Consider the following 27,508-nt stretch of genomic DNA (forward strand, 5'->3'; position numbering starts at 1 on the left):
CGCTGAGCTCATTTGAAAAAAACAAAAGAAAAAAAAAAGCCAAAGAAATAAAAGCCATGTTTTTTATTAACGTAGAAAAGATCAGTGGCAGCAGAACTTCAATAACAGAAAGAGGAATCAGTTTGAACGCAGCAATCTATGAGATTGCAGCTGTGTGTCTTTAATAGCGTCAGCGGCGTTTACAGAGTCTCGTTGTTCTTCTTCACGATAAAAAAACATTTGAAGCTCAACCTTACTGGAAGGAAGAGAAAGACGTTTGGAGAAAGGGGCTTCTTTGTCAACATATCAGAGATTCTAAAGCACAGTACAAACATTTTTCTTTTTTCTTTTTCCAGCTCGACCCACAAAATGCCTTGGGACAGGATTTCCTCTGCCATCACTCGAGGATAATTGTTGCTCTCAGTGATCGATTCCTGAATTGTCAGATTAAGTTTGGTTCAGTTTAAAGCTGCATATGACAAAGTGGCCTGCTTTGTTTCATAGCCTGTACCGGCTAACCATGCTGCCATCTAGTGTATGAGCTGCACATGCAAAAAGGGGAATTATGATATGTTGGATTTATGGATTTATTTAAGGATTTATGCCTGGACCAGACAGCTGTGTGTGTAAGTGTGTGTTTGTGTTAATGATTGTCTCTCTGTGCAGCAGAAGGTTCCCGTACGCATCAATTGGGATACGAGGACGTATAATGCATGACTTCTCTCTCCTATCCCCAATTTATTATCAGTTTAACCGACATGTTTTCGAGGGAGAGCTCAGTGACAACATGAACATCCTCAAGGAAACACTGTGGGGAGTTCCAGCCGCGCCGCAGACAGATGGTGCGATGTGACACAGAGGTAATCAGATTGCTGCCCCCAGCGTGTCAGGCTTGTCGAAACGCGGCGTGGAGAGACACATGGCGTCGACAGTGTGTGGTCGGCTGTTGAGTTGCGTCTATCTTTTCGCTCCAAATTTGTCAGTGAATTTGGCATTGATGGTGTGAGATCAAACAGGAGGAGGAGGAGGAGGGGGTGAAGGCAGTGGAAACACAAACAGAGGAGAATAAAGAGAAGGAGGGATGTTTTTTTTGGGACTGACCCGATGGCCCTGTTCAGTTGAGCAGGTCACCAGCATGCCAGCTTCAAGCACCTGAAAGAGGACCTCTTCATTTATAGTGTTCATGGGGAAAATGTACACGATCGCCTGTCCACGTCAGAACATGAAGTCGGAAACAGGAGTGCAGCATAAGACAGTACTGAGAGAGAAGCAGACGGGCAGAGTGGGAGCAAAGAGGGAGGGGTCCTCACAGCATCTTTTTGCATTTGCGTGTTTTTCACACGTGCACGTCTGCCTGCTCCCTCTGACTCATTCACACCTGGAACTAAATGTGCATTTTGCTGAGGAGAATTTAGTTAGATTAAATCAGTAATGGAGTGGTTGTGCTATGTCTTCCCACCGAGGATTTTTATTATTTATGAATTAGACTAAAAGCCTGTCCTCCATTTACGTGATTAAAAGGACAAAAGTCACATTTGGGGATTTAGTGGAGGTAGGAGAGGAAAGGCGAGGAAGACGGATGAGGCAGAGGAAAGGGGAGCGTGTTTCTTCGAGGTTCCAAAAACGATGTGCTCTTTATCTTTTCAATGTCACCTTCAGTTTTCTATTGGACAACACTCCGGGCCCTGTGACCCGGCTATGTTTGAAACCTAGCATTAACACACAGACACACAGACACACACACACATAACAAACATACTCGCATACACAATCAAACCAAGTCAGAACATTATCTGAACATAAAATGACTTGTTTTTTTTGCGTGTTGCCTCTTGGCTGCAATCACAGATAAGTTTTGCTCGGAGAGTGCGTATTTTCTGTAAACTCCCCACTTGAGTTTATAATCCTGTAAACAGACGGTGCAGAACAAAAAAGGAACGATACGAAGCAAAAAAAAAAAAACGGAGGAAGACTAGGGAGTTTTATACAGCCTTTTCAAAGCATTTGGATTCTTAAAAGCACTGCCATAGATAAAGATGGAACAGGGATGACTCAGCTACAAGGAACAACTTGCAACCTGTTGATTTGTTCAGTTTTAAAAGTAAATATCCCCGCTGATATTTTGGCTAAAACATAGATACTTGGATATGCAAAAATATTTTTGTAGATATTTTTCTGACGTTGAAACTCATAGCTTTTGAAAAGAAAAAGTGAAAACATTTGATGTCCTAAGTCAACTTTACTGAGAGCATGTAATGGAGCCAGGCAGGGAACATGTGGAATAAAAGGGGAATGACATCTGTCAAAGAGACTTTTCAGACCTGTTTGACATTAATGTATGGCAAGAGCTTTAACCACATGCCAACAGATGTCCTCACAGCACGAGACCTGCATGGACACAATTCACCCACATATACAGTCCTGGATGTTGATGAATGATAGAAACGGTTGCTGCAGTTGTTTTTGGGTGGGTGGTTATTAGAGGTTTACAGGCTGTGTGGCTTTACAGCAGCTCCATAGCACGGCTCATTACTCGGCTAATGAGAGGAGAGGGCGACCCCGCTGACTCGCTCTCAGCTCTTCCACCCCTGGGTGTTACAGCTCGACTGGCCCAAGGCCCGGGGAACCCAACCAAGACTGAGGGAACGTGTGAATAGGTTAGCATGTGAGACAGGGACCGCACATGTTTGGAGATTTCTGCTTGTACTTTCATTATTTTTAAAACTGTAGCACACCAACTTACTGAAAGATTGATTACACATAGAGTCAGACTGGGCAGTTTGTGATCACACATCCACAGCTGTTTTCTGGTGAATGGCAGGCTCTGATGTCTGAATGGTAAAATGCAGAAGGTTGTACATATCCTCCCTCAGACACTTTGGGAATGTGTAGGCAGCAGGTCTGTAGGCGGCTGCTCATCAGTTCCTCATTGTTCTGGTGGTTACTAACACAGATATTCATATGTTCTCTTTTCGTGCCTCTGAGGCACTTTTACTGGTCTGATCAGAGAGTAAAGCGGAATTAGGGATATAACAAGTATTTACAGACATAATGAGTCAACAACTAGTGCTTGTACTTTTCATGCTTAAAGGCAAAGATGACCAGATTTTGTCAGAGAGGTCAAAGATTTTGACCTTTTTCTTTTTGTGCAGACAAAGCTGTGATTTGTGTGTATTTTTTCTCATTTGTTAAATAGCAATGAGGTAATATTGAACTGTTTACTGCCTCTAAGTTAGATAAAAGTTTATGTTTGCCCACTTCCTGGTCAGCGTGAAGCACAGCCTGTTTGGGTCATGTTAGTAAGAAAGACAGCAGATAAGCTAAAAGTATTTAGATATTGGCAGACGTGCCAGTCAATGCTCATTCACAAAATTAGTAGATTACAATGTGTTAATATGTATCATGGACGCCAATAGCGAATGTTCCTTAAGAGCCGCAAAGAAGAACTGATTTTGAGTTGGTTAGCATGTCTGGTTGTCAGCTCCAACGGTGAAATGCGATGTAGCGATGATCCTCTTGGCTCGGTCATCGATGCTTAATTTATAACTTCAATTAAGACAACTGGACTGAAGTTGACAGAACACTCATGAAACAGTCAAACTGAGCACAATGTATTGAACACTGCTAAACCCGGGGTCACAGTGTCTGCAGATAAACAGTGTCAGAATGCTGCTAACGTTAGCGTTGCTAGCATCACCAGGCCTCGGCCTTTCTTGCTGCTTGACGTCCTCATACCTGCGGTGGTTACACCTAGCCCTGGCTGATATTTTAGTTTCAAATGACACATACAACTCAATCTTCATTTTCGTGATCAAAACACGGACAAATCACTTTCCACTAAGATAAGATATGCCATCCGTCCACTGTGCTGGTCGACAGAGTACTAAGGCTGTGGGGCAATAGGACTTAAGATAAGAGCCGAACTGCCGCTAATGTTAGGGAAGGGTTAGGGTAAGGTTTCTAGCTGCTCCTCTTCTCTTAAAGGTGTAATAATAATAATTTAATATCAAATGCGTACAGGCTTTTATCTCTCCTGGTGTTAAAAACTGCAAATAGCATCTCTACATTTTTCAACACAGTGGTGTTCAAGGCTAATCACTTTCAGCTATTACTGAAGTCTAGACATCACAATCATGATATCAGCATGACACAGACTGGAGGGGGGGGGATCTTGGCCAGTCCTGCAGCTGTGTATTAAAGCTGCTTCAGTATGACAGCCTGATTGACATTATTCAGGAGTTTTGTCTCTTCAAAAAATATTTTTTCTCTCAATTTAAATGCATTTTATCCCTGCTGGTTTTCATCCCACATGATATAAGACTCTTCAGCAGTTTGTCTGAGACTGTTTTAATGCTGACCACTTTATCTCCTCTCTTATGCACCCACTGAATTATGGCTGTGACTGAATTCGGTCTAACGCTGATGGCCAGCATTTCTTTTCTTTTTTTTCCTCTTCTTCTCTCACTTCAGCGTCGGTCAGGTAAGCTGCAGAAATCCCAGACGGAAAGCTCCCCAGCTCAGCCGAGCCTGAAATTGGCTTGAATGGAGGGGGACGCAGCGGCAGGTCACCTGAATGGGTCTCAAGGCAAAAAACATTAATCTCGGCTCTATTGTTACACCAGCGTACACTAAATCTCCTTTGAGGCAAGCCAGACACCACTTTTGATTCATCACCCATTGACTTTGGCATAAAGAGAAAACACCAAGACACATTCATACAGTAGGTGAAATGCATAGAGTAGTCCCATGCACAAACGCACACTTAGTAATAATGTTTATCCGTGACCATTTTACATTGACCACCCCATTGTTTTGGGCAACGGAGCAACATTAGCTGTTTATTTGAGCTGTCTTTGGGTTTAAGTGGCAGCAGTCAAATTTAATCTCAAAACTCTGATTAGGCATCCACACAGTTCTCACTTCTGAGAGGAAGAAAGAATCTCCTTAGTCTCAAAGTTCCGGTTACTTACAGACCGCGACTGTCACGCTCCGTAGTAAGTCTGAAATGTGTAACTGCACATGAAATGATGTTGGTGTGTATTTGTTGGAGACAGTCATTCGTCTTGTGTGATACAGTAACACATAAAACCAATTCTCTGTAGAGAATCGATCTTCCTGGTGTGCTCTTTTCCCGAGCTTTTGCATGTTTCATCGATCTCATTTATTGACCAGATGGGAAGGCCCAGGACAATAGTTATTTATGGCAGCTTACTTGTGAACCTACACAAATCTTTCACAGATAAGCCTGACACAGTGTCAGTTTATTTTGCTGCTGTAACCTTTCTGCTTACATAAGCCTCCTGGACTTCCTTTGCTGATTTGTAAAGCATCATATCACTTCTAATAATAATTCAAAAAAAAATGTATTGGTTCATGGTGGAGTGGACTCTGATTTGCTTTCCTGGGTTAAATTGGAATTAAACTCAGTGCCTTCTCATTTATTTTCACAGTAGGTGGGTTCCCAGATGCAGCATATAAAAATAAAAAATAAACATAAATTGAAGCACCACTCACACCTAGTAGTCTTTTTTTAAATATCAAAGTGTGTTCCTGTCAGTGCAGCTTTCTTTTTCCTGGGAAGTAGAAAGAAAAGGAGATCAGAGAGGGATGGAGGCGATGAACAGAATCTAGTAAGAGCGACTGTGCAGTGTTGTATAAGAGATGCGGATTGATGCTCTCTTTGACAGGAGTTAGCAATTTTTTTTTCAACGTTAGAAAAGGGGGAAAAGTTAAGAACAATGGATAGCACAGAAAGTTTTGCTGTAACGAGACACTGCTGCAGATAAGGTGCCCGGAGCCTCTGATAAACTGCACATCTCGCTGAGTTGGCCCAATTGATTAGGACCTTTGGGAACAGTATGGCCCATATTAATTCTACACTGTGTGTGTTTGTGTGTGTGTGCGCGTGCGTGCATGTGTGTGTACGAGTTTGTTGTGTATGCTCGTTTGTAGATATTTTGTTTGCGTGTGTTTTTCTTGCTGGGAATTTCAGCAACCAAATGTAAAGTTACTGTATAAGATGACTGCAGCACTTTCTACAAGTTTCACACAGAGAGCTGCAGCACTAAAGGAGCGGAACACATTTTTACTTTTCATTTTTCGATGCAGGAATAATCAAAATCCACTTGGTGTGGGTTTTTTTTCTTCGCCTTAAAACATGTTGTCTCCTACTTATTTTTCCATGTGTTCCTCTGTCTCTCTTTTTTCATGCTCTGTTTCACTCCATCTTTTCATCTCTCCATCCCGCGTCTATCTTGGGATTCAGAAATATAGACAGAAAGCCTCGGCAAGCAAATACTGGTGCATAATTCTGTCTTCACAGCATGCCACTCACCACTCATCCCACTCAGGGTAAAATAGAATCTCCCGTATTTCAGTCTTTTTGAAAAAGGAAACTAGATGGGCAGATTTCCATCCCCTCCAATGTCAGGTTTCTCCTTCCCCTCAATATGAGGGGCCGTTCCAGTCATTCGAGCACTTGCAGTCAGACGAGCGCTGACATGTATTCCATTGCACATGGAAAGTGTTTGCATTGCAAGACAGAAAGACGTTCGAACCGCGTGACTGACGGAGAGAAATTCAGCCAGCCCGTGTCTCCCAGCGGTTCCCTGCTCTGCATGATAAGCTGCCACTCACCAGCGCTCCAAACGCAGTTCACTTCCAGGCCCTAATCTGTAATGCATCAAGGGTTATCTCCAGGCACCCAGACAGAGAATACCTGCAAGGGAAATTCATCCAGCCTCCGCATATGTAATTAAATGGAAATAATTGGTTCCATTTCCCTTTGTCATTTTTTTGTTTCACCAGACTGCACATGTGCAGGCTGTTCTGACTTTAATTTTCTTTTCTTTTTTTTCTTCTTTTTTTTCTTTTTTTTCTTTTTGTCCATTAACCACTCCAAAGTAATCTTTTCTTTTTCTTTTGTTGCCTCCTCCATTCTTTTCTGAAAAGTAAGTGGGATCTCATGCTAAATGTGCTTGTCTGTGCACTGTGTGGTGTGTAGTGTGTGGTAGGTAAGTGTTTTGCTGCCATCATCAGGCAGAAACATTAAGCTGCACTCATCAAACCCTGATAAAAGCTTTCTCTCCTGAAACACCAAGGGTAACTTCATGCAGTTCTGTACAGTAACTGTGTCCTTCTTTCCTTTTGATATTGCCATTTTAATCCCTCTCTTCTACATTTTCATCCAGTGGCTGACTCCCCTCTTTCACAGTATCTTATCGTTCTCTCTCTCTTCTCTGCCTAAACTGGCTTTTTTTTTTCTCTCTCTCTTCTTTCAGCTCAAGCAAAGCGAAGCAAACGCTGACACCAAAGAAAAGCTCCCTCTGAGACTCAGGATCTTTGAGAAGTTTCCAAACAGGCCTCAGATGGTGAAGATCTCCAAGCTCCCTTCTGATTTCACTGTGCCTCGGATCAGGTAAGCAGCCAATTCATACAAGTTACCTTTTTTTTTAGAAATGCAGATCTACCTAAATGTGTGCTGTGCTGCTGAAAAAAAATCATTCTACAACAAATTACAAAAGCATCACCACATAATTGTTAAACCCCTGCTTTATAACCAATATCTATTCTGATTTTATATACATGCTCTTATTTTTGTCTTTTTACTGCTGCAACACTTTCCCCCACTGGGGATCAATGAAGGATTATAAACTCCTGAAATAAAGTTTGGAAGCGTTATTTTGGTCAGTTATTCCACCCCTTTAATATTACTAATTGGTGTTGTATTAGATATCGTCGGGAAGCCTGATTAGTCACCTTCACAAGAGGTATAATTTGTAGGGATCTTGCATTCGCGGCATGAGCAACGCAGCTAAACGTGTGGGTAGCGTCCAAAAAAAAGAAAGTTCCCAAAACTCCCACCCCATTAAAGCAAAGTGATCATTAAACACTGAGGATGGGAAACCTTTTTCAAGTGTTTTGTCCAGCACTGACATGACATAGGAGAAGAACCAGTGAAGAGCATCAGGCCTAAAAACAGTCTTGTGCAGTTTTCAGCAAGAGAGCCTAACGGTGTCCAACAAAGTAGATATAATCAGTTTAATCATTTAGTTGCTGATTAGTGCACAGAGAAGTACTTCACTCCTTCCCCTCCCTCCCCTGCAGCCCATCTGCCGGGCCACTGCAGCAAGAGCCTCCCCTGACATAATCTGCAGCAAGAATATGCACCATGATGGTTTGGCTGTATTATAGCTTAGTTAACACTTTGAATCCCTTTAAACACATGGATTATTTAAGTAGGAGAGCGTGCATCACACGTCAATGTTTTATGCGTGCATTGTTTTGTTGTGCACTCCAGGGAGAGTTTTATGAAGCAGTTCATTGATCGGCAGCAGCAGGACACCAGCTGTTTGTTCCGGCGTCTCCCCTCCGCCTCCTCCTCCTCCTGTGACCACTCCAAACGCTCCGCCATCGAAGACAACAAGTACATCGACCAAAAGGTACTTTCCCATGATCGTTCACGTACTCACACCTGCTCTGTCTCTCTTACACAGAGACACATAACAACGTGTCACAGGAGACAGATATCAACAACAAGAAGTACAGAAGCAGCATTTTCTTCATTGAACAAAAACAAGTAATGGACTCTCACTGTTGGCTCTCTCAGCTTCGCAGGTCAATTTTTAGTATCCGAGCTCGAAACCTGTTGGAAAAAGAAACTACTATCAATAAAATCCTGCGGTAAGAACACAGCGACACCTCCTGAGTAAGCTTTGTTTTTGTACAACTCAGATCATTGCTGTTGAATTTAAGGGTCTTTCAAAGTCCTTTAAATTAGCAGCGCTGATGGACAAATGGTCAGGTCTCGCCTCATGTACGCCGGCGATCCTCCTCCGACAGGTCGCCCTGGGTTCAGATGCTTCTCTATCCAATATCCTATCAAATAAAGGCATGAAATCCCAAATATATATGTGTCCACTTTGGCGCCCCCTGTGGACCTACTCGGCAGAAGCAGTTATAAACATTAAAACATTTGTGTATATAAATGGTCTATCCTTTTGATTTTGATCCTGCTTGCTTTTGTAGGTCATAGAGAGGCACCACTATTATTTTCATTTTGTTTGATAACAAGGTAAAAAGTCCTCACAGGAGCTTTAAACGATGGACACATCTTAAAGGCGTGTTGCTTTTTAGCGACTTTAGCCTGAATTTAACTCACATGTGAAGGCACGTGTAGTCTGCAGTTTTATACTGCTCCACATTCATGACTCTCAGTTGCTTTTGTCTTTTATTATTAATCAGGACATCATAAGATTTGGGCTTGACACCATCCTCAGAGATCTCAGCTCGATGTGTCTAATATGCATCATCCACAGTCATGAAACACATGGCAGCCTTTGTGTGGGTGAAAGTAATAATGTGTGTGCATATTAGATGGAGCTCTCCTGCAACAGCACTCTGATGTTGTTAATTCCTCCCTCTCTCTCTCTCTCTCTCTCTCTCTCTCTCTCTCTCTCTCTCTCTCTCTCTCTCTCTCATGCACACACATTAAGACACACACCACACAGACCCACTTCAGACTCATTTACTGTCATGGTGAGGTAAATGGATAATTTGCTGTTCAGCACGGCAGAGCTGGCACTAAGTGTAGATTATCTCGCCGGCACCATGTCCAATCCAAACCCCCCACCCCCCCACCCTTATTCAGTCAGTCTGAAAGATAGACAGCATATCAGCAGTCATAACACGTTCTGTCTGGCTTGTCGTCTTCCACACAAACACACAATTAGGCTCTCACAATTGTACCAACGCTGACACACACACACACACACACACAGACGTGCAAACAGTCCAGCATACGCAGGCACTCATGCATGCTTACTGCCAATAAACAAGTAATCACTCTGAATCTCTCTAATGATTAAGGTACACACGCTGCTTGTGCCCAGTGTCATTAGCTCTGTTCTGGTACATGACTCTGCTGTTAGCCAGGACAGGCAGGGATGCCCACAAACACACACACTCACTGACTAATGGAATGATTGGATCCTGACTGCCTGGACCGCGTCTCTTATGGGCCAAGATTGAGGAAAGCCAAATATGGCCTTTTATTCAGAAACATGGACCAGCTCCAGCTGTGTTCTGATCACACACACTCGTGTGTTTGATTGTATCGATCACAAGGAGAGAAATAAAGGACGTCTGGGTTTGTGTTTTCCAGTGCTTGTACCAGGCAGCGTATGCTAAGTGGATCCTTTGAAGGCCAGCCTGCCAAAGAACGCTCCATACTCAGCGTGCAGCATCACATACGGCAGGAGCGCAGGTTTGAGAACACGCACGCACAAAAACAGATGAAGAAACTCCTACACGAACATTAGAGATGCACCGATACTGATATCAATTTTTTAAGTTTTTAACATGCCTGTTTTTTTTTCCTGTTATTTCCTCATAATGCTTCCTGTCTTTTTTTAATGATCTATTGGATTTGATGTTTTTACATTGTGTTTAATAGTCCCTCCTCTTGTCCAATTAGTGACTCCTTCTGCCCAATAATAAAACATCTTCTCTGAATCACTACTTACTGTAGTCATACTAGCCAGTCAGAATTAAACAGATGAGAGGCGACAGACACACATCGGTGCGTGCCACGTCACGATGTCCGCCAACAAACTAATACTGGCTGGTAAGTTCCGTCTTTGCGTGTGCAGGTCTCTGAGACACGGCTCAACCAGTCAGAGGATCAGCCGAGGGAAGTCGCTGGAGACGCTCACGCAGGATGTAAGAAATAAATACACACAATAATGAAAAAAAACCATCACACTTTCATGTACCGGGAATAGAACTTAACGCAACTCCTTAAGCCAGGTAAAAGTTGTTTGACTGATTTCTTTCGCTTGTTTATTTTACCACAAGAAAACTAAAGACAGTGTCTCTATATTTGTTTGTTACTTTGGAAACTATTTCAATTAGTTTTATATTTGTAAAGCCTCATTTTATGTTTATATTTCTGTAAACGGTAGATTTATTGACATGTTTTTCTTACTTTTCTTTAGTTCTCATAAACACTAACAACCTTGTTCCTGAGATTATCTCGGACATACAAACATCTACAATAAAACGCTCCTTTATTAGCTTCATCGTCTTGTCTCTAGCACTCGAGTACCGTGCGCTATCGTAACGCGCAGAGAGAGGACAGCGAGATCAAGATGATCCAAGAAAAGAAAGAACAAGCAGAGATGAAGAGGTAACAACACAAACATTTGCTATGAGGATGAAAGTTTTAAAAAAAGGACGAGCCACATTTCGACTTGACTGTTTTATTGACATTCGGTGTTTTTCTTTTTGTATCTGATCAGAAAAGTCCAGGAGGAGGAACTGAGAGAAAACCATCCTTACTTTGATAAGCCTCTTTTCATCGTGGGCCGGGAGCACCGCTTCAGGAACTTCTGCAGGATGATCGTTCGCGCTCGCTTCAATGCGTGAGGAGACTCTGCATACAGTCTGAACATGTTTTATAGTCTCTCCTGACTCTCAATAACTTCAACATTCAACATCTGTGTCATTCAACCCTCAAAGGGATTTACATATAAACACCTGGTCATGCGGATTTTACAAAATGTTACAATTCATTTCATTTGTGTGAATTTAAATCTAGATCCAAAACGGACCCCATAACGGGAGCAGTGAAGAACACTAAGTACCACCAGCTGTAGTAAGTGTGATGAATTATTGATTCCCTCACTGCTTATTGATCTGTGGGTTCTACATGAGTGAAATCCTCATTAATTCTGGAGCCAAATGATGCGCCTGTTGTGCTTCTCCATTAAAAGCGCCGGGCTGAGGATTTCAAAAAAAATTGTGAAAGTGAAGAGCTGTGAAAAAGATTTCAGCCATAATGCAATCCTGATTGTAATTCAGCCGAGCACCGAGGCTGATTATTAAAGTGAGAGCAGGTCCTTTTGTATCAGATAGTGCTAGAGCTTGGGGATTTTTTTTTTTTTTTTTTTTAATACTGACTACCTGCTGTAGAAAAGATTGGCCTGCACACACACACACACACACACACACACACACACACACACACACACACGTATCCTCTTCTGTCTTTGTCTGCCTCCTCCTCTTACTCTTGAATTATCCTTGAGTAGACACTGGTTTGCATATGAAATCTCTTTTTTGACCTACTTTGTTCTAACATGTTGTTTTTTCTATGTATTTTCTCAACAAAAAAAAAATGATGATCACGTGTGTCCCTACAGCGATCTTTTGGGCCTCGTCACTTATCTGGATTGGGTCATGATCGTAGTAACCATCTGCTCCTGCATCTCCATGATGTTTGAATCACCCTTCACCAGGGTCATGCATGCCCCCACGCTGCAGGTATTCAAAACATTTTTGTGCTGAACAGAACGAGAGAGCAGATGCATAATAACCAGGGACAGATGCCGTTAGCGCCTGTGTCCTGTGTTTCAGATCGGGGAGTACGTGTTTGTGATCTTCATGAGCATCGAGCTCAACCTGAAGATCATGGCCGACGGTCTCTTCTTCACCCCTACTGCTGTCATCAGAGACTTTGGAGGAGTCATGGACATCTTCATCTATCTTGTGAGGAATCTCAGCCAAAACAACAAGTTCTGCATTTAAGCATATTGGGTGATTACACTGGATGAATGAGTGGGGAAAAAAGGCCCTAATAGTAGACCGGTCGCAAAAGCATTCTTCTTATTTAAACCTACTTTGGGGAGATCTAATTTGTCCTGAAACAATCTGATTACTTGCATGTCAGTCATGTAATCAGGTCAGATAGCAAAAAAGTTTGTAACGACATGCAGACGAAAAGGAAAAACAAAAGACTTTTCAAGTAGTATTAAAAGTATAAAGAAGAAGAAATGGACACTGATGAGGCAGAGGCAAAAACCCCGGGTCACATATGCCAAATATAACACATGGACATAATCTCAGTGATGTCATCCATTACTTCCTGAAGATACGCTTTGAAGCCGATCAGCTCAGTGGCCTGTCAGTTAACTGAGCCACGCCCCTCATTAAGCATATTACAGTGTGACTGATAAAGGAAGGAGCTACTGATACCTCATTCATTTTCATGCTGTAAAAACGGGCATTTGAACACGTGTCTTCGAGGGGATTCCTCTGCGTCTGCAGCCCGTCTCAAGAGGACACTCGAGGAGTTTTTTTTATACTTCTGCATTGGCTTCATTTTTCATTAGAGAGCTTGCTGCTTGGTGGTGGCGTGTTTTTTCATCCATATTTAATTGCTTTATGTCCACATACATTATGAGATACATTGCAAGACATTTCTGCGTACTGTTCCTTGTTAGTTATGATGGGAATTACTGTTAAAAAGCCAGTTAATGTTTCATTCTTCACTTGTCACCAAGCTTCTCTGGTGGATGATTTTTTTCTGAAGACACTCCACTCCAAAGGAATCTTGACAACAGAAGCATCTTGTTGAACTCCTGTTGTAACGGAACAACCCGATCTGTTAGCTGTTAGCTGTAGGCTAAACCAAGTGTATGACTGGTTCCCTTACTAAGACTTCCTGGCATTTCTCTGTAGGTGAGTCTGATCTTTCTGTGCTGGCTGCCTCCTGACGTCCCTCCTGAGTCTGGGGCTCAGCTGCTGATGATGCTGCGCAGCCTGCGTCCGCTCAGGATCTTCAAGCTGGTACCCCAGATGAGGAAGGTGGTGCGGGAGGTTCTGAAAGGATTCAAGGAGATTTTCCTGGTTAGTGGTCGATCATCAGAGCCTGACCGATGTGTCATTTAGAGACTAATACCAATTCAAGAGTGGAAAAAATGTCTTGGTCCAAAGATACTCAAAAGACATCGTTGTTAGGAAGAAAAAAAAAAGAAAGATGATTTTTATTTTGCGTGTAAATTCATCTGTTAAATTAGTCAACCCATATTTTAATCTGGCCCTATTTTTCCATGTCAGATTTGTTTGTTTGTGTGTTGTAGAATAGATGCATACTTAGTATTTGCTATTTTTGAATTATTATTGAATTAGTATTTTCAATAGTTTTTCATCGCCTGGTTAATTTACTGAAGGTTTAAAAAGAAAAAAAATTCACGCCATGTTTGTGAGGTTTTTTTTGGGGGGGGGGGGGGGGGTTTCGGCCCTTGGCAGAGATGCACGTTAGCATCAGCACGTCTTCTTATCATTTTTTTTACACGCTCTTCATCTGACTGGCAGAAAGAAATGAGGAGGAAACTGTCTGAAAGCTTTGATAGGAGACGCAATGTCTTTGTCTTTTGATGTTTAAAAACATCATTTAATTTACATTTGGCTTTGCAGAAATGTAAGCGGGATTTGTTAATTAATATTCAAATTTACTGGATTTATGTGTTTCTTGATATAACACTCGCTGCCGTTTCTTGGTTTTGCTCTCCGTCTGCCTTTCCAACACATAGGCTTTATGACGTTATCAGAACTCTGGACTACTTTCAGATTCTCTGTGCGGCTGTCTTAGACTTTCCCCAGCTGAAGTCTCTACATCCACAGCGACCTGACACCCCTGAGCTTGCTCTGTAATCTCACAGGCTCGGATTATGTGGAACTGTCTCTCTTTAAACTCCTGATTGATTCTCCTGCAGGTTTCCATTCTGCTCCTCACACTAATGCTGGTGTTCGCAAGCTTCGGAGTTCAACTGTTTGCCGGAAAGCTTGCCAAGTGCAACGACCCCCACATCCTGAGACGGGTACTGCAAGAAAACTAATCTCCTCTCTAAACCTCCTGTTGCATGCTCCCTGCAGAGACGTACAGGCTGAATAAGTACAAGGGGTTTCCCCTGAAGAATCAATATGCCAATAAGTCCTTTTATCCTACTGCTCAACACTTGTAATAGTATATGCAACAGCAAATCTCCAGCTACATACAATACACTATGTCTGACAGTTTAATCCTCACTCGTGCATTACCCCAAGTCATATTTTATTCATTTTGTAAATTAATGAACTGATCGAGGAAATTGTTTGTGTTGTTTTATTTCGCTTAGTAAACTTCTGCAGTAACCGCCCTGCTTTCTGTTTCAATGATCTCTTTCTTTGTGTTCTGCTGTTTCGTCTTCAAAGGATGAGTGTCACGGTATTTTCCGAATAAATGTCAGCGTTTCCAAAAACCTCAACTTGAAACTGAAGCCTGGGGAAAAGAAACCTGGTTTCTGGGTCCCAAGAGTCTGGTAAAACTGCACTTTTTGTTTTTTTTATTATTACTGCTTGATTTAAGATTGTTTTTTTTTTTTCTTCAGCCAGAGATTGATTGGTCCATTCTGTCTGTCCTTAAGGGCCAACCCTCGTAACTTCAACTTTGACAATGTGGGAAATGCCATGTTGGCTCTGTTTGAAGTGTTGTCGCTCAAAGGCTGGGTGGAAGTCCGGGATGTCATAATTCACCGAGTTGGACCGGTACTGAGCCTTACCTTAACATTTACCTCACCTAACCTTCACATTTCACTCCTGCAGTTTTCGTTCACGGCATTTTAAGAACACTGTAACAGTCTTTATACTCCTTCTACCTGCAGATCCACGGCATCTACATCCATGTCTTTGTGTTTCTGGGATGCATGATCGGACTCACTCTGTTCGTAGGTGTCGTGATTGCAAACTTTAACGAGAACAAGGTAAGACCAATGCATGAAGATACAGATGGACTTAAAGGGGGTTTAACTCAACCTGCTACATTTAAGTTTGTTGTTTGTCTCATCATCAGGGCACAGCTCTCCTCACAGTAGACCAGAGGAGATGGGAGGATCTGAAGAGTCGTCTGAAAATAGCCCAACCTCTCCACCTGCCTCCTCGCCCAGGTGCTCACACGCAAAAAAATAAACACAAGCTTTGTCTACTACTGATTACCTGCACACTGATATATACCTCTTCCACAGATAAAGTACATACTGCCAATATGAGTCTGAGTCTTTAGAAAAGAACACGTGATTAAAATAAAACAATCTTGGGAGGATTTTGAAAAATCGTTGAATCTCTTAGTATTACTCTCAGCACTGTCTGCTGCACTTTTATCAGAGAATCACAACAGAGCAGAAGAATGGTATGCTGTAGAATTTTGTCTGTCTACTTTACGTAATTTTTTAGTAGGAAAGCGTAAACTTTTCTGACTCCTCGTGCCTGTGTCCCTTAACTTTCTTTTTTAATGTTTTTTTTTTTTTTTTTTTTTTTGTGCTGTCAGACTCCAAAACTTACACGTCAGAGAGCTTCCCACAAGTGTTTATTCACGCTAGGTTACAAAGATATTTCACTGCACTCCTACTTCCCATGGCAGTGTCAGTTACGTTTTTTTGTTTTTTTTAAATTGCTCCATTTGCTTAATGAACTTTAAAACGAGTGGAAAGGAGTCGTGTCGTGACATTTGACAAAGCTGTAGATTTGGAAAAAGCGTCTTTGAGCAAACAAGTCTATGTGCGTGATATAAACTGTGTGAGGAAAAGGATTAGTTTCTCCTCTGTTGTTGTGTATTAGAAGTCCGGCTTCTTCTTGAAGTTGATTGTCGAGACATGTGGCAGTGTTATAAAAGTTAAAGTATTCACACATGAGGAGCTGTGTGCACACTCAACAACAACAAGAAAACCTGGTATAAAATACTGCATAAGAAGCTTTATCAGTCACATGTTACGTCTCCCTTCATAGACAGCAGCAGTATCAGTCCTGATAGTCCGGTAGGTTCTTAAAAGCAAGCACAACAGTGTGAAAGTCTCGCCTTCCCCTGATCGGTCATGTGATTCGTGTTTGCGCCCGTGTGATGTTAAGCAGCACCTGGATGATTAATTCATATTTGATAGTCTGTGTTTTTCATCAGCGGTTGATGTCTTCAGGGATTCGACATGATCATCTTAACTCTTTCCCCGCCAGAGAATTCTAGAATGTTTGCCAGCCAGCGCCAGCCTTTTTCACCATTTTCACCAATTTTTCAAGACTCACAGAATATTTTGTTCTTTGAATATGTAAATATTGAATACATCAAAAGAAAGATCAGAGCCTCTGCTTTCATATACAAAAAACTATTTTATTCAAACTTCATTCAATCTTTTTTTATCAGCACTTGAATATCGGCCATTTTCACAAAAAAAACACATTCCGGACAAAAAGCTGAGAAAACAGCACTTTTGTAAAACACACTTATTTTCAAGAAAAAAAAGTGATTTTGAGTTTACATTTGGATTCTTTTTACTTTCATTTGCCAACTACAGTTATATTTTAAAATAAATAAAAATGATTACATAAAATTATTAATTTTCTTTGAATAGTGTAGCACTACAACATTTACAAACTATATTATACATTTTTCTTCTCTTATACACTCAGAAATACTTTGTTTTTACAAACACTTAAATATCATTATTATTTTCAATAATAAAACATTAGTTGAACAAAAACCTGATCAAGAGAGACAACCGTGTCTCCCAGGGAAGTGCCTTCTCCGCAATAGGGTTTCATGTTGTAACAGTACCCTGTGTCAGAATCGCAAAGGATGTAGGATTTGAACCCATATTTGACAGGTTTTTGGGGATTGTATACCCTGAACGCTAGCCGTCCACACCACAGAAGCATACCCTCATCAATGCAAATGTTGGTGTTAGGTTGATACATTTGACTGAATTTAGATATAAGGTAATATAAGACAGGGCGGACTTTGTACAACCTGTCAGTGCTATTTGCTGGCCTTGATTCATAATCATTGGAGTGTAGAAATCTCCATATGATTTCAAACCGGTTGCGGGACATGACCTTGTTGAAGTAGGGGGTGACCAAAATGTCATCTGTAGACCAGTACATTTCAAGGTCAGGCTTACGAATGATATGATCAAGACCAGCAGCAGCATCATTTAGAGGTCCAGGATTCTCAGTGAAAAGGAAAGTCTTTTGGCTGCCAGTTCATTTCTTTCCACATCAGATTACCTGGACCAGGACCTGCACCTGGCTGGTTTACAGACCCTCTTGCTTGGTCACCAGGTACTTGACCTCCACCACACCCATAAGATCCACAGGTCCGACCTCTGCCTCTTTGCTGTGTTCGACCTGTAAATAATTAGAAAGACATTTTTTTTTATTCAACAGTGTGATGTGCACAAAGAGAGAAACGTTATTTTTCGGCCTCTTCATATCATATCTTACCTTTTTCACCTTGAGTAGTTCTGTGTAAAGGACACCTGGGCCTTGAATCCCTGGACTCTGTGTGTAAAATGACAGTAAAATGTCAAACAAATATTCATTTGGTAAATAGTTTGTGTACAAAATGAAAGCTAAATTATTTCTTTTTTTATCTTCTCTCACAAGTTAGCAGATGCTCTTGTCTTGTAGTATCTAATAATCATACAATCCAAGTAACATACTATCAAACTAAATAAAATATGTTATCATGACTCACCTCTTGCACCTAGGTGTATGTCTGGACCTTGGAGACCTGGACTCTGTGTCTGGAAATTACAATAAAATGTCCGTCAAAAATTCGTTTTGTACATAGTTTATGTACAAAACTGAGAGATATGTTATTTCGACGTCACGTTATCTCATGAATTATCAGATGCATATGCTATCACGGTGAATAAAAAAATAACGTGATCATATCTTACCTCTGACACGTCCTGAATCCCTCCATTCACTGTCGCCGCTGCTGTCTTCATCCAGATCAGTTTCACGGAGGTCAAAAAGTGAATTATCAGAGTCTGTATCGATAATTAACTCTGTAGTTTCCGCAGCCGAATATCTCCTTGCTGGCGCCGGCATGTTTGTACTGTTCAAGAGCTTTTATCTCATATCTATACGGCTAATGTTGACTTTTTGACGCGCGTCAAACTCACATATAGACTGATAGAACACCGCCCGCTGGAAAATAAGGACGAAGAAAATGTTTGTTTTTTTTCTCTCTACTTTCCCGCGGGTGGTCTTGTTTGTTGGTTTTTGACCCCACAGTCCTGTAACTTTTTCACAATGTCCGCCAGAGCGCCCCCTATCGTATTACACTGAAAACACCAATTGACGGAATATTCCGTCAATGGCGGGGAACGGTTGGGTTCCAAATGACGGAATATTCCGTCAATGGCGGAGAATGAGTTAATGACGACTTGTACCGCTAATGAAAAAGCCGAATAGGAGGGGAGACAGCACGGATGACTCAGTCGCTGAATCATGCATGTCACGCAGCCTTCTGCAGGGAACGTGTTCTCAGAATTTATCAAATTTTCACACCTCTCAGCTTCATGCTCTCTAAATTCACCTTTATATGATGAGCGGAACCCAGGTGGATGTCGAGTCCACTTAAGTCTTATCCACGCTTGTACTCTATATTACCATCGATCGTCGACACTCGGGGTTACTGTACAATTACTCTGTTGCTCTTTCCCTCTGTGATTAGAGTCGTGAGAATAGTTTAAAGGGCCTTAGAGGCATGGTGGGAAATGTCCTGTTAGTACAGCTGAGGCTGAGAAGTAACAGGAAATCAATGGCCTCAGTTTCAGTCGGCAGTGCCGCTGACACCAGCAGTACCAACATGACTTTGATCCACGTCCAAAGGCCCCTCGGCACTGGCACCACTCACTCACTACTGGCAGATCATTACAGCACAGAGATGGCCTCCCCTCACACGTTTCTGCTCAAAGTACTCCCAAAAAATGGTCTCTGTGGTCAGCCGTCATGGGTAATCACAGAGCCGGTTGTTAGGTCTTTATTTCATGTTCACGAGATATTAAAACCCCTGCTTCGAAGAGAACAACGGGCTTTGATTGAAATTTGCAAACAGGACAAGATTTGTTTGTGTGTGACCAGGATGCAGTTATTCAAATGCAATGCCAGATTCGTGACACGAGAGGAAAAGCACAAACTTGAAAATGCAAAAGCACATGAATGAAGAATTAAATGTCCGCTTTTTTCTTCTTCTTTTTTTTCTCTTTTTTTTTTTTTTGAGAGCCGCACTGCAGTAACTGCTTTCTGCTGGAGGAAGAGTAACATCAAGTTGATTTGGGTTGGGCTCCATTAATGGCCCATCACATTAGCTATTTAAATCCCTTTATAAAACGGCTTCATTTTAATAATGGCCTCAAGTAGCAACCCTAACTCTCATGTTTGGGAGATTGATTTTTCGTTGAAGTCGCTTTTAAAGCCAGTAACGTCACTTTTCAACAAGTTAAAATCTAAGGCCCGTTTACACTTTCTGTGGCGTGGTTACACCTAATGTTGACAAAAAAAAGGGCATTTATATACATACAATGTGTAAACCTGCTGCACATGTCTGTGAGTTCACTCTGATGGAAGCAGTCCATGAGTGCCACCTGCTGGATGGTGAAGGACATAACCACAGAATCGAGCATCAGCTGAGTCATAAAGCTCACTGCTGAAGACAGTCCAGACATTGACATTCTCAGCCTCGCTGTTGAAATAAACCTTCTCCACCCTGATTTTGTGTGTGTGTGTGTGTGTGTGTGTGTGTGTAGCTCTGTAGAAACATCTCTGTTCTTCTCTCTCTCTGGCAGAAAATGGCGGTTTCAGAGCCAAGATGTACGACATCACCCAACATCCCTTTTTCAAGCGAGGCATCGCTGTGCTGGTGCTGGCGCAGTCCGTGCTGCTCTCAGTCAAGGTAGAGTCTCATCTCATTTTTTTAATGATTTATTTACCAAATGTGTCTTTTCTCTTTTAACCGCTTGCGTGTGTAAAGTAAAATTTAAAGTCTTTGATTTGAAACCTGCTGTGAAGCTCAAACGTAAGCCGACTTCTTTACATGTGTGCGTTTGAATGTGATCTTTCCCAGTGGGACGTGGACGATCAAGTCACTTTTCCTCTCGCCACCATGTCCGTAGTCTTCACTTTTATATTTGTCCTGGAGGTGAGCGTGTTTCTTATATCCGTTTTTATAGCTGGTGAACTTTCATTGGTTCGTCTGGTTTCTCACGTCTGTCGGATGTCACTCGTTGATGCTGTTACCTAGGTGACCATGAAGCTGATAGCCATGTCTCCAGCTGGTTACTGGCAGAGCAGACGGAACCGCTACGACCTGCTGGTGACATCACTGGGCGTCATCTGGATAGTCTTGCACTTTGCCTTACTGGTTAGACGAATGACTCTCACATTCAGAGAACACTGTATTCAATCTGAGAAGGACAAAGTCAACAGAATACATTTCCTCCCTGCAGAATGCGTACACCTACATGATGGGGACGTGTGTGATTGTCTTCAGATTCTTCACCATATGTGGGAAACATGTGAGTACACGTTTGTTCAAGAGCAGAATCTACTAAAGCCCTAAAAGAAATCTGTTTAAATGTGTGTATGTGTATGTGTGTGTGTGTGTGTGTCTCCGTGATGAATGAAGGTGACTCTGAAGATGCTGCTCCTGACTGTGGTGGTCAGCATGTACAAGAGCTTCTTCATCATCGTGGGCATGTTCCTCCTCCTCCTCTGCTACGCATTCGCTGGTGTCGTTCTCTTCGGGACTGTCAAATATGGAGAGAACATCAACCGGTACGGCTCAGCTCCTCCCGGTGACTTAGCGCAGTGATGTCTGCAGCAGATGCGATAAGTCAACATCTGTCTTCCTCACATTGTTGCAGGCACGCCAACTTCTCCACGGCAGGCAAAGCCATCACGGTTCTCTTCCGTATCGTCACAGGGGAGGATTGGAACAAAATCATGCACGACTGCATGGTAAGATGAGCTGCAGGTCCAGCACACTTTTCCACATGGGGAGAACATTGGTGTCCAGTCTCAGTCTCTAAAAGTCCTGTGAGGAGGTCTGAAGTGGTCATGAAATGAACTCAAACGATTGCAGATATTTGTATATCATTGTTTTATACTCTTCTCACCTTCCCACATGTAAGGTTTCAGATGAGTCGTGAAACAGCAAGCTGACTTCCAAGCCAAAGATTTACCATGAGCTGCATGTTAGACATTTAAATAAAGAAGGATGACATGTTCACTAGAAGGGACTACCGAACACACACATGCACAGGACAAGGAGAGATAGCATCAAAACCTGGAAGTTCCTCACAGGAGATTTAAATATTACGTGTTTTTATTTGTTTTAAGAGGCTCCTATATTTTCTGCTGCGGCAATCCAAACACAATGGCAGCATATGGATTTACTGTTTCTTGTACTCACAGCAAAATTAACAGCAACTCCAAGTTGTTGTGGATGCTCCACAGACCTCGCTGTCAGCAGTTTTCACTTCAGCTGCTTTCTAACAAGTAAAAAACCCTGAATGAAAAAGTGCTGACACGACTATCTGCAAGGCTACATATTCCTCTGTGAACTTTGTTGTTGTTTGAGTGGAACATCTTTTCTGACATCACGTAAAACATTTGATATATTATAATGTCCCTACACTGACTCAAACGATGTCCCGCATGTCTTTCCACAGGTACAGGCTCCTTTCTGCACCCCTGATAAATTTCGCTACTGGGAGACGGACTGCGGCAACTATGCCGGCGCTCTCATCTACTTCTGCTCCTTCTACGTGATCATCGCCTACATCATGCTCAACCTACTCGTAGGTCAGTGTGTGCTGGCTCACTTTTATGACCGCAATAATGGGCACCAGATCTCGTCTCACAGAGTTGTACATTTGGAGCTCACCTTCAATTTGAGGACAAAAAGCTCGTTAACATGACTCGGCTATTAAATGTTGTGGTTAAGACTTTTATTGAGGTAATTTTCCAGTCAATGTAACATCCCAAAGGCATAAAAACAAGTGTTTGTGTATGCGTGAAAGCCAGTCAGGGTGAGGATGTTGTGCTTTGACAGCAGCATCGGCTCTATTTTATTTTCTGCCTTATGTTGCTCAAGCCTGCACAACTCATAAAGCGCGCCACAGAGTTTCTTCTGAGGCGAGGGTTTCATCTGTCTCAGCTTATTATCATCACGATGAAATGAAAGCTCCTCATGCAGAAGTCCTTCTTTATTCACACGTTAAGAACTGTAATACGAGGAGTAGGAGCGAGGTGAACTGACGGGGCTGATAAAAAGGAACACAGAGAGCATGAGGAGGAAGGGCTTTCTTGGACTATGCCCAATTGTTAACAGTGAGAAGGGGGGACTCAGAGGGCAGAACAAACACCTCGCTGTGGGAGGGGTTACTGGCCTTTATGATGTCACAAAGGGAAAATCTCAAAACAGCCTGTTCAATGACAAAGACAGACTAGAGACACGTGTTAGTGTTTAAAAAAAAATGGTGAAGTGCGTTTTGCAGATTTTCTTTTTTTTAAGGTTCAAACGTTCATTTCATTATAACATCCTGTTAAAACACTTTTCTAGATATTACTCCTGTCACTTTTTCGTGGAAAAAATATATCAGATTTTCCATTAAAGGAAAGCCATGTTATTTGCTTTTTATATGTTTCTAATGGACTCTGAGTCTGTCTGAAGATGATGATGATCATCATTATCAACACCTGGAGAGAATTGAATAAGTCAGTCAGTTGGCGGAGGCGTACAGCCACAAGGCCGAGATTCATTATCATATAAGTTTGATTCAATCAAGCAAACACTGTGATATGGTTCATTTGTTTGGCAGTTCACTGGTAGAAATAGATATATAGAGGGTTTAAGTGCAGCAGTTCATAGTTCATGTACAATTAAATTCATGCCACTGATGCAACAAAAAGAAAAGTACCATGGACTATTCTGCATCTTTAATTATTCATTTCTCTTACCACTGCTGCAGCCATCATCGTGGAGAACTTCTCCCTCTTCTACTCCACCGAGGAGGACCAGCTGCTGAGCTATAATGACCTGAGGCACTTCCAGATCATCTGGAACATGGTGGATGACAAACGGGAGGTGAGAAATTAGCAATAAGAGAGGAGGGGGAGAGGGTGACAGTCGTACAGCTATGAGCTGAAGACAATATAGAAAAAAGATAAAAAGCAGGAAGAGAGCTAATGAGAAGGCCTGAAGGAAATGAAGTGTAGCACTTAGCAATAGAAGTCAGAGCAATTGGAACAGTGGGTGCTGGATTATGAATGTAGACCTCCTCCTCTCCATCCACGAAGTCATATGGACGTATTGTCGACTTATTTTCCTTGTAAGATGTAGTTCATATTTCTACTTTTAGTCCAACCACAACCTTCTCAGCCTGTTTATTTGGATCCTGCATTAGCCACTTCCCAAGTACCAACAAATCTTCTCACATGTGAAAACTTCATATCTATGCAATCACTTAAATACAGCGTTGGAAAAATCGTATAATGATTGTTTGTTTAAAACGATGCAGTGTGTTTAGTGTCAGGAAGAAAGAAGGCATGTCTGCATAAATCAAGTTTCTTCATTAAGGGATGTTTGGAGTTAAAAAAAGGAAGACCCTTGAAGGTGAACTGGTTTCTTTTCAAGATTTAATTTGAACACATTTGCCAAAGATGACATATGCATGCAGCCAGGGAAAAAAGAAGCTGCATCTTGTTTCTATATTCCAGGCTGTAAACCTACACAGGAAAAGTGTTTGTTCAAATCTGAGGAAATTAAAAAGAAGCACTGCAGTTAGACATCTGGGGTGTTTTCAGCTGTCTCTCTCTCTCTCTCTCTCTCTGAGCATCAAAAGGTCACTGCCTCTCATCTAACCCGGTGACTGCTTTGACTCTTTCCTTAGGGTGTCATCCCCACGTCCAGGGTGAAGTTCCTGCTCCGCCTGCTGCGAGGCCGGCTGGAGGTGGATTTAGACAAAGACAAGCTGCTCTTCAAACACATGTGTTACGAGATGGAGCGACTTCACAGTGGAGGGGACGTTACCTTTCACGATGTTCTCAGGTGACCATGACAACCTCGTGCACGTCACACCCAAGCAGCACTCCTCAATAAGTAACGAGTATGAAACCGTGTGAGGTAAGTGATCAATTGTGCGTGTGTGTGTGCAGCATGCTGTCATATCGCTCAGTGGACATTAGGAAGTCTCTCCAGTTGGAGGAGCTGTTGGCCAGGGAACAGTTGGAGTACACCATTGAAGAAGAGGTTGCCAAACAGACCATACGCATGTGGCTCAAGAAGTGCCTCAAACGCATCCGAGCGGTGAGTCCCCAAACAGCCAACACACAAACACGCTCGTCCTCAGGATCTTTTACCATCATGCTGGACGAGTGCCGCCTGTCTGTACACATCACACACTGACCACGTGTGTCCATGTGTGCACTTGTAGAAGCAGCAGCAGTCGTGTAGCATCATCCACAGCCTGAGAGAGAGCCAGCAGCAGGAGCTGAGCCGCTTCCTCAACCCCCCCAGCATAGAGACCACCGTGCCAAGTGAAGACCGCAATGCTAACAACCCAGACAACCCCTCGCAGCCTGAGGTAAAGGCCCACATCCATAGCGACACAGCACACGCTCAGACATGCTCACAGCGGGATGTTTAGCAGGCACATCATCCGATCGGCAGGTGTGCGGTTACACATGTGAAACAAAGGATGTCTCCTCTTTGTTTAGATGAGTGGTCTCCAGCAGCTCCTGAGCCCCACGTTGTCAGACAGAGGAGGCTACAGGCAGGACTCCTCAGACCTGGGGAGACCACAGAGGAAGCTGGGACAGTGGCGTCTGCCTGGAGGTGTGTACCACGCTGGAAACTCTCGACTGCAAAGTGGCACTTTGGTTTTTTTTGTTTTTGTATCTCGCTGCCCTGGAAAAGGGCGGCTTTCACACCATTTTTCACAAAAGAGGCAAAATTAGAGCCCCAGTGCTTCATCAGATGATCATTAGTTTTTTATTACAGGTATACAGATTTCCTCACAAGTGTTTTCTGGTTTAATAAGAATACAAAACTTTATTTTAAAGAAAAGATAAGGCAGCAAACCAAGCTTGAGCTTATTAAAATATCATATAGTGTCTTTCAAAGTGTGCTCCGAGTCCATTACATTGAATAGACTCAGTAAACATTGTTGATAGAGTTATTAAGTAATGCTTCTAGATAAACGTATACCTTAAAAACATTTTCAATATTCACATGAAGAAGCTCCATTTTACTTCCTACTTTCATTTTACGTTATTGGCTGCAATATTGATGTTGGTCAGTTGTCCTTCTTCTGAGATTTCTCTCAGTGTTGGTTTCGATGTTGGAAAGCTTCCCCATCCTGTCGAGCTCTCCTTTTAGTTTTCACAAAGAAAATGCACTCTGGCTGTGAATTGTCAATTTGTCTTTTTTTTGTGTACACTGTTTCAGGACACACAAGTGTCAGGGCCATCGGGTTTAAGATGAACCTGGTCAACGATGAGGCATCCTCAGGGTCCGAGGTCAAGAAGTGGTGGACCCGTCAGCTGACAGTGGAGAGCGACGAGAGCGGCGACGACCTCATCGACATTTAGAGACTGAGACTCAGAGCATCCTGCCGTTTGTTTTTGTTTTTTTTCAAGGGAAGCTTGCTGGATTACTGCTCTCTGTTTTCTTCTTGCTCTTCCCTCAATAAAGAAACACTTTTTGAAGTCTTTTTTTTAATCAGGTTTAGGACTGTTAACAAAGAATGGCAGGCTGTATGTGCAAGCTAGTGACAGTTTATTTTATTTTATTTTTTTGTTTTGTTTTTCACGTGCAGCAGCCATTATTTTATACCTCTCTGGTAAAACCCTTTCTTCTTTCATTTCCACTCGTAATGATTGCTGAGTTTTTCTATGCAGACACATGTCGTTGAAGCAGACCATGAGTGAAAAGGAACATTTTTCAATCATGCATCTGCTTGTGTTCAGTGTTTTTTACTGTTCTGCTGTTTCACACTGGTTAATAATGTCGATGCAGCTATTTTAATTTGTGTTGTCCTTTCATGTTAAAGCTTCGTCTCTTTGAATCAGTGTTTCTAAAATAAACTATCTCAGAGTATTAATTGTCTAAAATAGAGATTTTCATATACTGTCCCTTTATACCTAAAGCCGCTTGTTCTTGTTGGTGAAACAAGCAAAGGAAAGCAACTTTTGGATTGATGACTGTGAATGTAAATGAAAGTCAGATCTATCTTATGTATTAGTGTGGAATTAAATCATAGAATATTTTGTAAATGATTATAAATGAGGAGCTTTATCTAGTGATCATTATTCTAATAAAGGCCTACAGTGTGAGGCATTTATGGACCAAACGTGCTCTCAGACTTTCTCTGTGAAATAGTTTGAACTGACCCTGTCGTCATGGCAACATCATCACTATAAACAGGATAATTTCATACCTGAAAGTTTCAATTAAAAGTCATTTATCTTACTTATGGAGTCAAATGAATTTCACTAAAGAATATTGGAGGGGGAAAAAAATCAATAGTTAAATGATTTGTTTCTCCAACATTTTTAACTTCTTTAACTTTCTTTATCTTCAACTAAAGTTTTCTATCACACATTTTATGCTTAGTCAAGTATGATGCCATACAGTTTTCATTTGTTTGACATCTATATTTGTTTGATAATTTCCTTATTACCATTCCTTATTTCCTTTCCTAACAGCTCTGAAAAGTGCTTCAGGCCCCAGCAGGTTTTCATCATTGTTGTAAAAGATAAGCAAATAATTGATTAAAAATAAATAATTATAATAATGATAGAAATTGATAAACGTAAATACTGCTTTCCTTTTGCACTTTTTCTTTTTTCTCAGGGTTTCTTTTTTCATGTC

General features: G+C 41.9%; 1 protein-coding gene across 5 annotated transcripts in view; it reads left to right on the top strand.

The window, feature by feature from the left end:
- Positions 1-26,987, top strand: part of nalcn (sodium leak channel, non-selective) — a 75,252-nt gene extending 48,265 nt beyond the window's left edge. For all 5 annotated transcript variants that reach the window (XM_079357116.1, XM_079357114.1, XM_079357118.1 and 2 more), the window contains 29 exons: positions 7,260-7,396; positions 8,279-8,420; positions 8,588-8,661; positions 10,142-10,243; positions 10,629-10,698; positions 11,073-11,164; positions 11,277-11,399; positions 11,576-11,632; positions 12,180-12,300; positions 12,394-12,525; positions 13,498-13,665; positions 14,535-14,639; positions 15,013-15,119; positions 15,225-15,345; positions 15,462-15,560; positions 15,650-15,743; positions 20,421-20,527; positions 20,699-20,773; positions 20,876-20,995; positions 21,081-21,149; positions 21,260-21,408; positions 21,498-21,591; positions 22,305-22,437; positions 23,607-23,722; positions 24,528-24,685; positions 24,793-24,943; positions 25,071-25,220; positions 25,354-25,471; positions 26,084-26,987. In XM_079357116.1, the coding sequence (XP_079213242.1) occupies positions 7,260-7,396; positions 8,279-8,420; positions 8,588-8,661; positions 10,142-10,243; positions 10,629-10,698; positions 11,073-11,164; positions 11,277-11,399; positions 11,576-11,632; positions 12,180-12,300; positions 12,394-12,525; positions 13,498-13,665; positions 14,535-14,639; positions 15,013-15,119; positions 15,225-15,345; positions 15,462-15,560; positions 15,650-15,743; positions 20,421-20,527; positions 20,699-20,773; positions 20,876-20,995; positions 21,081-21,149; positions 21,260-21,408; positions 21,498-21,591; positions 22,305-22,437; positions 23,607-23,722; positions 24,528-24,685; positions 24,793-24,943; positions 25,071-25,220; positions 25,354-25,471; positions 26,084-26,226 (3,327 nt within the window). In that variant the 3' untranslated portion in view covers positions 26,227-26,987. The remainder of the gene's footprint in view (positions 1-7,259; positions 7,397-8,278; positions 8,421-8,587; positions 8,662-10,141; positions 10,244-10,628; positions 10,699-11,072; positions 11,165-11,276; positions 11,400-11,575; positions 11,633-12,179; positions 12,301-12,393; positions 12,526-13,497; positions 13,666-14,534; positions 14,640-15,012; positions 15,120-15,224; positions 15,346-15,461; positions 15,561-15,649; positions 15,744-20,420; positions 20,528-20,698; positions 20,774-20,875; positions 20,996-21,080; positions 21,150-21,259; positions 21,409-21,497; positions 21,592-22,304; positions 22,438-23,606; positions 23,723-24,527; positions 24,686-24,792; positions 24,944-25,070; positions 25,221-25,353; positions 25,472-26,083) is intronic.
- The last annotated feature ends 521 nt before the right edge of the window (positions 26,988-27,508 follow it).

Source organism: Symphodus melops, assembly GCF_947650265.1.
Source record: "Symphodus melops genome assembly, chromosome: 12".
NCBI classification, from domain to species: Eukaryota; Metazoa; Chordata; class Actinopteri; order Labriformes; family Labridae; genus Symphodus; species Symphodus melops.